The sequence below is a fragment of the Alligator sinensis genome, unplaced genomic scaffold, assembly GCF_000455745.1.
Source record: "Alligator sinensis unplaced genomic scaffold, ASM45574v1 scaffold1011_1, whole genome shotgun sequence".
Classification (NCBI taxonomy): Eukaryota; Metazoa; Chordata; order Crocodylia; family Alligatoridae; genus Alligator; species Alligator sinensis.
In genome coordinates, this window is record NW_005842785.1 from 80,291 (window position 1) to 96,614 (window position 16,324).

Sequence of the window (16,324 nt, forward strand, 5' to 3'; positions counted from 1 at the left end):
AGTTTCCGCCCAAGCCGAAGAGGACTCCACATCCATCTCATGGGGACTCTGGGTACACGGCAGGGTAATAGAAACCCTGTGTGAGATCCAGAGGAGCTTGGTGGCCTGATCCACCGCCCACCTCTTCCCGTCTTTGAGCGTGACTTTTATAAGACGTATTTACGATTTCTATTTTGGTGGCGCGTTCACCCAGAGCATCCGGAGCTCTGCACCGTGGAGCCTAGCAACCTCCACAAGACCGTCTGTGTTGTCTGTCTGTAACTGCAACTCAATCAAGTTTTCCAGCCTGCACCGCTGCCATCTCGGTGTAAGTAAACAATCTTTAAAACTACCACTACGCGTTTGTGCCTAATTCCAGCTCAACCGCCTTCCCTCTCCGCCCCGGCGTGCCCGGGCTGCTGGCCACAGCCCGCATGCAGCACGAAAAAGGGCTCGGGTCGCTCCCGGCCCGCACACTAGTGTGTCGCCTGTTCTCTCTGACCCCGCGTGCCCAGGCTGCTGGCCACAGCCCGCGTGCGCAAAAGGGCCGCGGATCGCTCCCGGCCCGCACAAAAAGTAGAAACGGGATGAACTGAAAGTGAGAAGCAAGTAGGAAAGTTTAGCAGGAACTTGAGGGTGAGACAAAGTCTGAACTAGTGTAGAGAATGCCAGTGAAGGGACTTTAACTTTCATATGGTCAGGGAAATGGAAGAGGAAGGGACTTCAGATCAACCGCTCCCAGAGCCCTATTCATCAAGGCAATGAATTAATCAAAATTCATCAATGGACTCCCGAGACTGCATGTACTTGTGGACGTGACCCCTGGGGCTGTCAGCTGCCATCCAGCAGCCACCAAGGGGGACATCCCATGAAACCAATGACCCCTGGATTGGGTAAGCCTGAGAATTGGGGAGTCACCAAAGTCTGCCAGAGAGGAAAAAAAGGCAGCGAGGAATGACCCCCAATGGTGCCCTCTTTGACCTGACCAGCACCCTGCCTGTCCAGCCAGATAGAACCACCCGGCAACCCCTTTCTGAAGCAACATCACACTGAAGCCTCAACTGGCCATTGATGGCAGACTCCAGCTGTTGGGGATAGTTATATCTTGACACTAGTGCCTAGTATTCATAGCTAGCTTGCATAATGTGCGTGTGTTTGAGGGGATCAGCCCCAAGGTTTATGATCTGACTTTTGCATCCATCTAATAAACTAGAATTTTATGATGATCCTACGAGTTGATCCTTTGTAGGCAACAAGACAAACAACAAAAATATCTGGCTGGACACCTCCCTTCAGATAGAACCATACATTGAACAGTCACATTGACTGCTTTAGGAAGAAAGCTACAAGGGAAATTTCCAACAAAAGCCAGGACTACTACAACCTCTCTCCTTAACAAAGAAAAAGCTAGAATCCCTTACGATCCAACAACAAATTAGTAATCAAACCAGCAAACAAAGGAAGAGAGTCTCATTGATGTAGTCTTGAGGACTGAGAATGACTAACAGACAACTGTCAGACACCAGCCAGTATAAAGAACTTGAGGAGGAGCCCATACCAGTATTCACTCTCAGACTGGAAAACATCATATCCTTTCTGTGCCACCTTCATGAGAAATTGCTTGCATTAATTCCTCAGGGCATTTTTAAATGTGATCTAGGGATGGGGGGAGAGGGGAGCACTTTAATTAAAACAGCTCTGAAAGCCACTCTAATTAAAGCACATGGAGCATCTCTTGTATCAGTGTCCCTGCACTTCAAAATGGCAGTCGGGGTGCTTTGTCTAAAACTCATTGAACAAGCTTTAGATAAAGCATTCTTGCTGCCATTTTGAAGCATGGGGACACTGATACACAAGATGCAGAGGCTAGTTGAGCACGGTAATTACCACACTCCAGCGTGTGGAGTGTGTGTAATTACAGCACACTGGAGCAGCCTCCATGCTCACGTACAGGCACCATCACTTTCCCACCTCAAGAATATTTTATATACTCCTGAAGATTCACAAACAAGATAACCTAGCAGACTCATCCAACTGCAGTACCCTTGTTGAAGCGCTATCAGGATTCATAGATACCATCCTGAAACCACTTGTCACTCAAAGAGCAAGTTCTCTACAAGACAACTGACTTCAACAAGATCCAAAACATCAACCACCTGCCTGAGAAGGCCATACTTTCAACCATGAATGTCACTAACATGTACACAAGTATCCCACACTGAAATACCTACAAGAATAGGGACTACATTCAAATGTACAACCACAACATATTGCAAAAATCATCCACTTCATCACTTTTAACAGCAGCACTTCTTCCAAACCAGGGCATAGCTATGGGCATGATGATAGTTCTCCAATATGGAGCTGACAAAAGACAATGTACAGAAGACACCTCAAGTTGCTGGAGAAATACCATCAAAGCTGCCTGCAGAAAATCCTTTGAATCCAATAAGAAGATAGATGCACCCACATTAGCATCCTCTTGCAAGCAAACACCATGAACATCAAGGTGATGATCATCCAACATCAACTTTGGTGGGCCGGGCATGTCATCCAGACATCCAACTCCAAACTCCCAAAACAAGTTTTATTCTCCCACATCAGTCAAGAAATACATTCAAAAGGAGAGCAGAGGAAGCACATCAAGGACATCCTTAAGGCCAAGTTGAAAAAATGCAACATCAGCTCATCAGAGATTATCACCCAAGACTCCCCCAAATGAAGGAAGAGTATGCTGCAAGGATCTCAGGACTTTGGAACCTTACATCAACAGGAGACAGAAAAGCAGGAGCAGTAGAAACAGCATGTCACAAACCAAGAAATTAAGAATCCAGAGCCACCCACCCTACACAGAAACACATGCCCAAGTTGCAACAGAGTCTGTTGATCCTGGATCAGCCTCATCAGCCATCTTCAGACCCACAGATAAGACAATCATGGAAGACAATCATCCTCGACTGTGAGGAATTGCCAAAGAAGACCACTGCGAACAAAGCAGAAAGTATCATTATGCTCTTTTATAAACCCATTTCACATCTTGAATATTGTGCCCGGTTTTGGTCCTCACATCTCAAAAAGGATATAGAGCTACAGAAGATACAAAGAAGGATAACAGGGATGATTAGTGGTATGGAGAGGCTTTCATATGAGGAAAGACTAAAGAGGTTAGGCCTATTCAGTTTAGAAAACAGATGCTTGAGGGAGGACATAAGGATTTAAAAATACTAAATGGTGAGGGGAAAGTAAATAGGGTTTATTATTTACTGTCTTTCACAATATAAAAACCAAGGATCATAAAATTAAACTAGTAGGCAGTAAGTTTAAAACTAACAAAATAAATTTATTTTTCACACAATGTGCAATTAAAGTGTGCCACTAGATATTGCGGATGTTACCAGACAAAAAGAGACTGGACAAAATTCTTGGAGGAAAGTTGCATCAGTAGCTATTGAAATATGGGAGTTAGGGATACAGCCTCTGAATTAGAACTTCCTAGACCTTGAATTCTGGAGGCTGCAAGTGAGAGAGGACCAATGGAAAAACAACTCTGGTCATATGCTGATCACTCTCTTCTGGCATCCACTGTCTGTCACTGTGTGATAGAAGATACTAGGCAAGATGAACCTATGGTTTTACCTAGTAAATGGCAGTTCTTATGTTCTTATGTAATAGTGATTGATACTTATATATGGCAGAAACAGATACTTTCAAGCCTTTAATAGTCTTCTGTTCATGTATAGTAAAATCAGGTCATTTGTATAATTAAACACAATTTGGAAACTACCATAAACATACTGAGAGATGCTAAACTTCAAAGAGGTTATGAAATGAAGGTAGGAATGATACAGCAGTATACATAAAAACTGCCAGTCTTTTTATTATTATGTATTTGCCACTCAATCCCTTTCCTTATTTGACTTATTTATACCCTTTACTGGCTCAGTATTTTTATGCTTGCATTTAACTAAGGAATTGGGCACCTGATACTTACCACTCAAATTAAGGTGCTGTAGACTACTCAGTGAAATAATAGATTTAGGAAGCTGATTAATACAATTATTATTTGCAGTTAAACTGACCAAGTATTTCAATTCCCCTATGCCTTCTGGAATTTCCTTTAGTGCATTATGAGAGATATCAAACTCTTGGAGGCAAATTAGTTTAGACAGCTCCTCTGGAAGTTTAGTTAACTGGCAAAGAGATAAAGATTATTATTACAACGTTCATTCCTTTAATTACATTTGTTTACACAAAATGCTAAACAGGTAGTTATTCCTATTTGCAAAATGCTGTTTTTTCTGTGAATAATTTCTATTAATAAGAGTTCCTTACTTTCCAAGCTGATGGATAATGACTTGTTTTCCAATATGAATGTTGGTGCTATGTAAAGAATCTTGAGGAACTGTCTCTAGGCAAAATACTAGAACATTTTTATCAGACCAATGATAAAACTGTAAGATAGGATAGTGTATATGTTGCTGAATTGTTAGAGAAAGGACTTTTCTCTCCGCAGGAAAAAAATCACTTTCTACTTCCACTCTTTTTCAGGTATAAGGAAAAAATATTTTCTTCTCTTTCCTTTTTTTTCATAACACTCAAAGATCCAATGAGGATAAATCTTCTGTTTAACTTTTTACTCTGGTAAGGCTAAATACTGTCTTAATGTAATCAGTTATTACAGTAGAAGGCACAGGTCTGGAGAACAGGTTTATTAATTATATATGTCATATTGAATGAAATAGTTTGAATGTTTGTAATAGTTGCCCATTAGCCAGTTTAGGAAGAAGACAAGATTTATCTTCTTATCTAGGCCATTGTTTTGGTCTACGTGTGGAAGGTCCTGACTTTGCTCAAAGTCTTAACTCTTGAATTTTATCTTTAGAGGCCTTTAACAAAGAGAACCTAAAAATGACCCTTAAGCAAATATCCCAAGTTTCGAGAGATCAAACCCTAGGGCCTTTGAAAAAATTGGAAAGAAAAGGTCAATTGCAGTGGTATGGAAGTTCCCCAAAGTAATTAAAATGATCAACAAAAGAAAATGATTACCAAGCAAAAGAATCTGTTAAGTAAGATCCAAGCCCAAATTTGGGAGTAATGACAGATTTGGGTAGGAGTGGCCCAAGACGGCAACTCACTCAATAAAAACTGTAACCTACTCTTCCAATTTGGAGGTTATCACACTTGCAGAACAACGAAGGAAGAATCACAAGTGTAGACCGGATCAGACTGATCACCTGAACCACCCTCTCCGTGAAGACGAATCTCTTAGTTCATGCTGAAGCTGCAGAGCGCCCGAAAGGGACTGAAGGAAGGGGACTTAGTCCTATCATTATTGAGGCCAGCCCATTGAATCGTATTGCTGAGGTGAGCCCATTGAACCATACTACTGAGGCCAACCCATTAAATTGTACTACTGAGGAATGAAACCATATTTAGGTGTTTGGCTTCTCGGAATTCTAGGATTGTAAGTATATTATGAAAATAATAGTATTGATTCAAATGTAACTTTTAGTTGTAATTGTAGTTGTTTTTGTAATACTAATTCTTATAGCATTGTTTGGGAAGGAAGTGCATTCGGAGCATTGTTTCTGATATATGTAATTATTGTGTTCTTAATGTTTGTGGTATTTCTTAAACCTAAGCAGTGTTATATGCGTAGCAAAGAATTTTAAAATAAAATTGTGTTGTATGAATTAAGAGTGTAATCATTGTGAAATCGTGCAATCAACTAACTACTCCCCCAGCCAGTGCATCAAAACGAATCAGTAAATTGTGTGGGATTTTCTCTATTCCATAACCCACTAGAGACAATATACTCTATTCCCCTGCAAATACGGGAAGCAGTTCCTTGTAATGGATCACAGATACCTTTGGTAATGTCCAAGAGGTAAAGGCTTGTAAAAAATGAGGTGGTGAAAGGCTGATTCTTAAATTTTTGGTGGAAGAAAGATTATGAAAGCAAATAATCCTCTATATGTAAATTCTGATAGTCTATAAACAGGTCTGTGTGTCTTTACATTCTAAAATTATAAGTGGTAGGTTATGATAAAGGATTTGCTTCAGAAACAGTACTAATGTTTGTTCTGATCTTTTTTACTGGCCTAGTGTCACTGTCTGAATTTGTCTGCACAAGTTGCACATCTGCCCATTTTATTCTAAAGAGGTCAGAGAAGTTCTGCTCTTCCCCATAAAAAACCTTCAAAAATAAAACAACTCAGAAAAAAATAATTGTAGAAGTGCAAGGCATTTTTCTGTATTATAATTAGTCAAAGTGCTTGTATAATTACTCATGCTGAAATCTGTAAGAAATCACTGAACAACATAAATTAATTCTGAGAGACAGAATAGAAAAATAAAGGTTTTCTTTTCTTTTTTTATAGAGAAGTATCAGGTAGGATTATTCACAGAATTCTAATTAGTCATTTTGCCTACTGATAATACTCATCTGGATAGAAGGCCCAGAGTGGAAGTGTTAGAGGAGTAGGATACACTTAGATTATTGATATCAATTTGAATCTTTTTAAAATCAGAATGACAACTTGAGATATTCCTGATTTTAAGCATAGTGAGGTCAATATCAGGCCTAAACTTTCTAAAGAGATTTTATTGTAAAATCAGCAGATTGTGTTACATTATCTTGAATATTTAATATTTATATAACCAACGTTAATGTTAAGAAGATACTTCAGGCTAATTAAACTTAAATTAAATTTTAGTTCCTTTAAAAACTGTTTTTCAGTTCATTGTTAATTGTAAATGCATTACAAAAAGACATAATGCCTACTAGGAGGAAATCTTGTTAATTGCAGTTAATAATTTTGAAGTACAGAAATCTGTCAGGTCTATGGGCTTTTTTATTCCTAAAGAACACAGTTTTTACGTACCTTCAGACCACTTTTTTGGGAAAACTCCAGTTTCTTCAGTGATGAAAGATTACATATTTCAGATGGAAAAGATACAAAATGATTGTTTGACAAATTTAAATTTCTGATCACTTGCAGATAACCAATTTCTGAGGGAATGCTCTGTATCTCATTATCTGAAAGATCAAGTGTCTGTAGACACTTTAAAGCACACAGTTCTTTGGGAAATGAGACAAATTTATTATGGCCTAAAAGTAGAACCTGGAGAGAGTGCATATTAGAGATGTTTTCTGGAATGTTATTCACTTCATTTTGGCTTAAATTTAAGTAAGTTAGTTTTGTAAAACTGCACAAGTGTGCAGAAAATGAGGACAGTTTGTTCCTACTCAATTCTAGATGCTCCAAAAGTTTAATAAAAGAAATTTCAGGAATTACTTCTGAAATACAGTTTTCACTGAGGTTTAAGTGTTTAAGAGTAACCAGTGCACACAATACAGCTGGAAACCTAGAAAGTTTATTATTGCTCAGGTCAACCTTAGTTATTTGTGTACAATTCTTCATTTCAACAGGAATGTGTGTTAATGCATTTCCTGAAAACTCTAAAATAGAGAGTTCTTTAATATGCGACAGTTGGTCATCCAAGGTGTTCATTTGATTTCTGCTGGCACAAAGTTTCTTTAAATATTTTAGTTTATGCATATTATTAGGAAGTTGTGTTAACTGATTACCATGAAGAAAAAGATGTCTCAGCAGGGTACAATTACAAAGGTTCTCTGTAATGTTCTTGAATAAATTATTGGCAAGGCTAAGAACACTAAGTTCTTGTAAGTTCTCAACTTTATCAGAAAGTACTTCCAATTTGTTATCATCTAACCTGAGCTTTTCTAGTTTTGTCAGTTGAAAGAGCTGCACAGGCAAAAAGGTAAGTTTGTTATGATTCATTGAAAGTTCCTGTAGTCTCTTGAGCTGTTTAACATCCTTTGGTAAACTCTGAATTAGATTCCCAGATATGCTGAGTGTGATCAGATTTGGAAGGTAACAGAGGACTTTGGGGAATATTAAGATCTGATTGGAATCAATGTTGAGCCTTCTCAAATTTTTCATGCTAACCATCGTCTCTGGAAGAGTCATTAGATTATTTCCATCAAGATTTAAATTTTCCAGGGTTTCAAGACCTTCCAATGCCCTAGGGAATTCCTCAATGTTATTGTGATTGACAAAGAGTTGTTTAATACTTACAAGCTTTGATAACTCTTTAGGGAGATGTGACAGTTGGTTGTGACTGATATTCAAAACTCTCAGTTTATACAGTAGAGAAATTTCAGATGGCAATGACATCAACCCATTTCCTTCAATTGATAAGATTTCCAGGTTTCTTAGACTACCTAGATTTTCAGGTAAAGTTTTCAATTCGTTGTTGTTTAAGTGTAAATATTTTAAAGTTTGGATCTTAAATACTATTTGAGGGATTTCCCTTAGTCTTTTATCATTTAGTTTAACTGTGAAATGCTCATATTTTATGTCAGACAAAATGTGCTTTGGTATCCTTTCAGTCATTTTAAAATTCTGTACTAATTGCAACATGCCTATTTTGGCATCTCCTTTAGCAGTGTCTGTAGGGATTTGGTTTAGTCCTTCAAGGTTCACATCAGCTGGGATATCAGCTAACATGATTGTTTCCAACTTTTGAGAAATTTCCAGGTTTTCTGGTGACCATGTGTGTTTTTCCATATCTCTTTCAGACACTTTCTGAGGCAATCCCATTGGTCCTTCAGCATTTAGGTCAGCTGGGAATTCATCACTCTTTATTTCAGGAATAGCAGCAGGTAAGGATTCTTCAGCTATTTGAAAAATTTCAGCTGGTTTTAATAAGTTTCTCTTGATATGTTTTTCAGAAACATTTTGGGGAGGTTCCCTTATGCCATCATTGTTACACTGTGCTATGTTGTCCATCCCCTCTTTTTCAGGTGACACATTTTCTGATAATTTTTCCATCCTGGTAACAGTTTGAAGTGAGTTTACTATATCATTATTGGCTTCTGTTCCAGTAACTTCAAACAGATTTTCATTCACTTTTTTGGTATGTAGATCTGCTTTGAGGTCAAGTTTGTTTTCAAAAAACATAACTGATGATTTTCTAGCCACTTCAAGATCACCTATTGATTGTAATAAGCGTTTCCTAGTATCAATCTTGGGAACCTCTTCCTGAAAGAGGTTCAACTCTTCAATATGTAGATCTGCTCTGATTTCATCTTTCTCTTTTTCAGGTGATGTACTTATTGGCAAATTTTCAGCCATTGCAGAATTGTTTGTTATGTTTTTTTCAGTTTCAGAAATACTGAAAAAAGAAAGTGTGGAAACTTAATAAAGCAACATATACTTTAACATTAGTAGACTTAGCTAGTGATTATAAAATAATTGAACAGTCTAGTTATTTATGATTTTTTAAGCAAAATTTGTCTTTAATTTGACTACTTTAGTGGTGCACTGATGTATTGGTCCATATTGGATCAGCATTGATAAAAGGAAAATTGACATTATCAGCAATTGGCCTTTTTTGGCCAGTGTAGCTGATCATATCACCGATAAATGCCGCACGCATGTGTGCAGCCACAGCATGTGAGGAATTTTGGGGTGGCTGTAGCTCACGCTGTAGCCACCACCCTGTAGCCACCCCTCTCAGTGCCGCTGCTGCCGTCCGCCCCATCCCTGCCCGCCCTGAGTGCAGCCCCGGCCCAGCACGCAGCCCCTGGCCCTGAGCCCACAGCAGGCAGTCCGTCCTCACCCCATGCATAAAGCCGTGGGGCATATGCCCCCCATGCCTCCTCCAGGGGTGCATGCAGTGGGGAAGAGCCATCCCCCTCCCCACACCCTTGTGCCCCCGAGGCAAAATTTGTTCTTTGGGAATTTCATGATATAATCAGACCCTGGGACTCATTTAAGAAGGTCCTGAAATTATTTTTTTTACTTTTTCACTTTCACTCACTCATTCATATATATGAAGGTTAAAATATATATCCATCCTTCATATATACATTCATATATATGAAGGTGTATATATATATATATATATATATATTAGCATATATATAATTAGCATGTGTTCTTTTCCCAGATGCAGTCAGTTCTGTGCAAAACAAGGTGGTGTACTGAGGTTTTTAAAAAAATATTTGGCATTTTTATATAAAAACTGATTGAATGAGCTATTAGATAAAAGTGCCAAAAAGCCCTGGTGAAGCACTCGATCTATATAGACACTGGGAAGCCAGGTCGAACTAGCATACTTCCTTTTCTGGTCAAGTGTTGTTTTTTTTTCATGTCTGTCAGTTTCTTTCATTCCTTGGAGATCACAGAACAGCAGAGACTCCCTGTGCCTGAAGAAGGGTGATTGCACCTGAAAGCTTGCAAAGAACTTTATTCCAACTACTTGGTCTAAAAAAAATATCACATCTACCCAAAGAACCTTGCTTGCCAGCAACCTAGGAGCACATTTCTCACAGAACAACCACTCCATCTCTGTCCTTGCTATCTGTGCTGCTCAAGGGAAATCTACCTTTAAAAGGAGAATTTGGGAACAAAAATCCATAAGCTGTCTGGTCACTAAGAACCAAGGATTAAACATTGATATTGGATTTATAGATAATTTATCCAACTCTTGAATTCTTTCCACACAAGGAAGGTGAAACTAACACCGCGCCCCCCCCAATATTTCCTGTTTTGATAGGCATTGATCTCCTAGTATTCAGCTTCTTTTCTTCTGCTAATTGTGTGCCTGCTAACACCATATACAAGAAACCACACGGACCAACATGTATATCTACACAATCACCCTAAATGCACCAAGAAAGCTGTAATATACAGCCAAGTCCTCTGATACCACCAAATTTGCACTGAGAACACCCATCACCTTGCAAATCTCAAAAGGGCTTTGACTGAACAAGGACACTCCTCCAGAGAGATAAATTGCACTTTTGAAAGAGCCATCCAGATACCACATGAAGAATTGTTGCAGTACAAAAAAGAAAATCCCCATGAATCACACCCCATTAGTTATGACATACCATCCTTAAACAATTGCAACCCATACTAGAATAAGACCCACTTCTTAAAGAGATCTTTTCAGAACCACCCAGCTTAGCCTTTAAACAAGGACCAAACCTCATCATCAGAAGCAAACTTCCTATGACCCAAAACACACTGAATGGATCCAGACCATGCCAGGACAAGAAATGTAGAGCCTGCCAACACATTTCCACCACCCCTACAATAACTACACCCCACAACAGAACCATCACCGTTCTTGGATCTTACACCTGCACCTCCAGAAGTGTAATTTATCTCATCCAGTGCACCAAATACCCTGATAGAAAAATAAGGAGGAGAAACCAAACAACAACTGTGTACCAGAATGGATGCAAACCGAAAATCAGTCAAAGACAAGAATACCCAACTACCTCTGGGGACACATTTCTCACAAGAAAACCACTCTCTCTCCAATCTCTCAGCTGTGATCCTCAAAGGGAATTTACAAAATACTTTTCAAAGACGAACCTATGAACTTCACTTAATACATTTACTGGATACAAAATCATGGATTAAATATATTCATTGGATTTATGGCACATTATAACCTGCCTGCCACCCAATAACCCCAGGTACCACCTCTATATTTTACCAGCTATATTTTATCACCAGGTCAACATCCCCCCGCCAACTACCTGTCTTATACCTATTGTCCCCCATGCCTATTGTCCCCTTACTGCCATGCATTTGCATTTCCACAGACCTGCATTTTGCATTTTGGCTTCTGTTCCAGCCAGGAGAGCACAAAACACCAGGAGATTCTCTCTATGCCTGGAGAAGGGTGTTTGTGCCCAAAAGCTTGCAAAGAACACTATTTCTAACTATTTAGTTGGTCTAATAAAATATCACGTTTACCCAAAAAACCTTGTTTGGCTGTGTCCTTAGACTAATACGACTACAACCAGCACCCCTGCTACACTGGAGGATTTTGCTCAGCCCCTCCCCTATGCTGTGCTTCACTTGTGCCTTGCTTCCTATAATCAGAGAGGGGAGGAAGGATGTCTTACATTCAGAAGTTTATCTAATTTCATCCCAGCTACACAGTTGGTCCAATAAAAGATATCCTAATAATTTTTGGCCTATCCTGGCTACAACATCACTTACGCTACGTTGCTGTATTCTTAACATACATGTGTAAGGATAAACAGAGATACTTCAAATAATGACTGCAAGGAAATGAGATAATGCTGACAATTAATTGGTTTTAAAAGGAGTCCGATTCTGTGCCCCTCAGGCAGTCAAATGGCCATGGGCTCAGGCGAGACGTGACTCACTCATGATGTTCTTGTTACACCTCAGTTGCTTTCCATCCTGTGAGATGCCTATGGATGACTTATGCCAAGGACAGACAAGGTTCTTTGGGTAAACCTGGTTGATATCTTTTATTCCACCAACTAAATAGATGGAAATGTTTTTCTTAACAAGCTTCAAGCACCAACTTCTGGGTCTGAATTACATTTTGACTGGGGGGGGCAGGGGGGTCTGAAAAAAAATGGGGCTGCCCATCAGATGCCCTAATAAAATCAGAGACACCCCCCACCCCCGCTATTATTTTCAAATCTTACAGGGGGCTCTCATCTCTTATAGCGGGGCTCAGCTCCCCCGTAACTCATATCCCGATTTATGCGCCCCATGTAGGCCGGCGGGTGGGGCTGGGGAAGCTGTTGGGGGCGCCCTGGGAGATGCGGGTCACCACAACACCAGCGCACGGCTGCCCCCAGGCGCGCAGCAGCGAGTCCGGCGGGAAGCCTCGAGTGCCGACTGCAGCCCTCACTCCCTCACCGGGGCTCGGCGGCAGCCCCTCTAATCTGCTCCGCTCTGTTCCGCGGCGCTCTGGCCCGGCCCCGGGGGCGGGGCGCGCGGTTCCTCAGCCCCGGCGTCCAGTTGCCTTGACAACGGGTCACGTCACTCCTGATGCAGGTGCGCACGCGCGCTGGGCAGCGACGCGGCCCTTCGCGCCTCTGCTGAAAAGCCCCTCGAGGCGGGATGTGGGGGCGGGGGAGGCTCGGCCCGTCCAGGCCGCACGTGGGCAAAGCCGGCCGGGGGCTGGGCGCCCGAGGCAGGCAGCCCCGCGAGCAGCCAATCGGGCAGGGCAGAGATTCACCTGCCAGACTAGCGAAAGGAGACGGCCATGAAGTGAGCTGGAACTCGTGCGCTCTCTCCCCTGTAGTCTGTGAGGTGCAGCCCAGCTCCGCTCTCTGTCCGGATTTAACACACCCAGGGCCACGGAGACTGTAGCCTTCGGTGGCAGGAGCATCTGTAGCAGCATCCAACTTAAAAAGACTTCCTGGGAACAGATCCCGACTCCAGTCATTTCCACCGGAGTCAGAACAGACTTGTTGGCATGCCCCAGGCATAACTGGTTTGGGTGCAGATAACTGCCAGACCAGGCTGGCTCCTGAGAAAGCCTGCAAGTCCTGACATAGGATGGTTAATTTTGGAGTTTGATGTCTTACTGGAATGAAAGCCAACAAGCACGCTGCACAATGGAGGTTGGAGGGTTGGTTCCTTCCTAGACTACAGTAAAGAAAGGTGTTTTTGCGCAGCTTCAGCAAGTTCTGCTTAGCCCAGCACTGCAAAAAGCTGTGATTTCCCTGCCAGATGTGTGATCCTATCAAAATGGATGGGATTTGAATGAGCTCAGTCTACTTGGGTGTTTTGTATGACTGATTTCTTACTTATCCCGCCAATGTATGGCCTCTGCAAGCTTTATATAGCTTTTTGAGATCACTAAGACAACATTCCCAAGAGTTGCAAGTTTCACTGACCAGTTTCTCTATTCTATCAAAGGCACAGTACAAGCAGTAGACTTCTAAATGTATACAGTTACGCTCTTAAATATGATCATAGGCTTCCAGACAGACAGTCTCCTATATAACTTGTAAATAGGAAATTGGATGTTCTAGGTCAGGGGATGTCAACCAGGAGGACGCGCTGGCACTTGTGGTTTCGCAGCTGTGCAGGGGACCCCCCCACTCGTCCATCGGCTGCTGAGGGTACACCAACCACAAAAGGTTGAACACCCCTGTTCTAGGTTAAGTAGTAAGTCATAGTTCAGTAGTATTTTCATACTAGTGGGGCTATTTATAATAATACATCTGGCCATCGTTGCAAAGAGCAGCTTACAGATACAAATAAATAAGATGATAGAAACAAAAGACATATTACTTTATTTTTAAATATGTAACCATGACATTTATATACAAGTTCTTAACATTATACATTTCTCCTAGGTTTCTAACAAAGTGCTGGAGATAAAAGTATGTTCTGGTATTAGATCCATGTGATAGCTATGATGCAATATAGATGGTGCCAACTGCTGTAATATTTACTTCAAATAAAAGGCAATACAATCTCTCCAGGAAGATTTACACACTGCAGGCCAATTAAGCTTATGTAGTGTAGATATATCTTGATAGAAAGTTCTATAGTATAAAACTTTTTCCAGCATAATTTTTTAAAAATTGCTTGCTTTTAGAGACTTCTGATTGCAAACATGAAGGTACTGCAAAATCCTACTATATCCAATGTCAAATTGTTCCAACTTTTATTTGAAAATTTGGAAGTCAACTCAAATATTTTACTTTATTGAAAAATAATTGCAAGTCATTTTGGCCACACTATACCTGTTAAAAGCCAATGTGAGATATGGTTAAAACTACATTGTACCATCTTGAAATTTCAGAAATCAGTAGATACAGCATAGCATTTTAGAGTTCATTGTTGTATTTCAGATTCTGTATGGCAGCTTGAAATGCCACACTAAGCAAATACTGTATATATTTGAATTGGGGCCTGATTCCAACAGCCTGAAAGCATGTCAAAATTTGGTTATACATATTTTTTAAACAACAGCAAAAAATAAGATGATCCTATCATTTCCTATTAGTGAGGTTTTTTAGGACCTGATACTTTTATAGCAAAGTCTCCAGCAAGTCATGCTTTTTTGATGCCCATTTTCTATCTCTGTACTGTAAACCCTGAATCTTCAAATCCTTTCTTATATGGAGTGCCAATGAATTCAAGCAAAATATGAGCATGAGAACTTTTTGGAAATAAGTACCTGCTGCACATAACTTTACTCAATGCAAGGGTGTTGCAATCCTGTAAGTAGTATGTACAGAATGTTTCTGATGTCTTCTGTGTAATGGAAGCATTTTACAAATCTATTTTTAAGCATAAAATTGTTTGAATTGTATAGCAAAAGTAAATCACCAGTAATTTTAAAACAGTAACTATGCTACACACTTATGGCTTCTGAAAATTTTAAAATATATTTCCTATTGGCTCTCTTTGTGCAATATTCTAAAATAATACTGATATGTATTTTTAAGTATAAAAAACTCTTTCAAGTCCAATCAAATCTTAGCAGATGTAACAAAAAACAAATTAAACACACGTCAAAAGTAATTACATAAAAGACTGGTAAGGCTCTTAATGAAGCTGGAGTAGAGTTTACTCAGTAATTCCTCTTTTTAACAAGCAGGTTGCCTAACAAAGGTTATCATCAACTGTAAAGATTTTACTGTATTCCACAGCATTACCTAAAAGTTAATAATAGGTACATTCAGATTTTATGTTCCTAATAATAGTTGCATATAAAACTTACACAATCTGTTGGGAACAGAAGTATACTGCATTTTATTTGGCCTACACGTGCTAATTTTGACATACCTGTTTTCATGTCAATATCTTTATTATTCGGTTTTAGCTCAAAACTTAGAATAGCTTATATGGGAAAATATCTTTATAAAAATAATTATGATACATACATTTGTTTAAAAAAATAAACCATGCAGCTTTTGTACAAGGTAAAAAATGTCTATAAAACTTGCACATTTTTCATTATGCAAAACTCATGTGTGAAAGTCTATTTTGATGAAAATACAGTTATTTTTGAGTAATTCTAAACCACCATCCTTATCTGTCAGTCATTTCTTTCACTAGGCAGTAACTGGCTGCTTAATTTCATCAGCAGTTTTACGACCAGACCAGCCTGCATAAAGAAAAAAATAAAATTCTATTACAATTTTCCAAACAACGTAAGAACCACAATGAATTTAAATACACTGGTTTGTATTATACTTATCTCTGTTACTAACACCACTTAGTGATTAAAATAAAAATTCATGGAACTACAAACCAAAAATGAGGCTGGAAGCGATCTTAAGAGGTAATTTAATCAACCTCTATTCAAGCCATGATCAGCCCTGTATGAGCCACCTCAGACAACCTGCACTGAAAGCTTTCAGTGACAAACTCCACGGCCTCCCTAGGTAAACTGTTACAGTTTTTAAAGACCCTCATAGTTAGGAAATTCTTACTAATATCTAGCTTGCTTTTCTGTTAAAACTTTTATAACAACCCGTTTTGTATTTGGAGGCATCTAATCCCTATTG

The 16,324-nt window shown here is 39.7% G+C and overlaps 2 protein-coding genes across 4 annotated transcripts in view; both read right to left on the reverse strand.

The window, feature by feature from the left end:
* Positions 1-9,140, reverse strand: part of LRRD1 (leucine rich repeats and death domain containing 1) — a 12,975-nt gene extending 3,835 nt beyond the window's left edge. Inside the window, exons 1-2 of the mRNA XM_025191067.1 lie at positions 6,864-9,140; positions 3,971-4,169 (exon numbers count right to left, since the gene is read on the reverse strand). Of these exons, the coding sequence (XP_025046852.1) occupies positions 3,971-4,169; positions 6,864-9,140 (2,476 nt within the window). The remainder of the gene's footprint in view (positions 1-3,970; positions 4,170-6,863) is intronic.
* Positions 9,141-14,072: 4,932 nt separating this feature from the next.
* The window catches only part of KRIT1 (KRIT1, ankyrin repeat containing), a 37,812-nt gene continuing 35,560 nt past the window's right edge, over positions 14,073-16,324 (reverse strand). For all 3 annotated transcript variants that reach the window (XM_025191078.1, XM_006034947.3, XM_006034948.3), the window contains one exon: positions 14,073-15,921. In XM_025191078.1, coding sequence (XP_025046863.1) covers positions 15,853-15,921 — 69 coding nt within the window. In that variant the 3' untranslated portion in view covers positions 14,073-15,852. The remainder of the gene's footprint in view (positions 15,922-16,324) is intronic.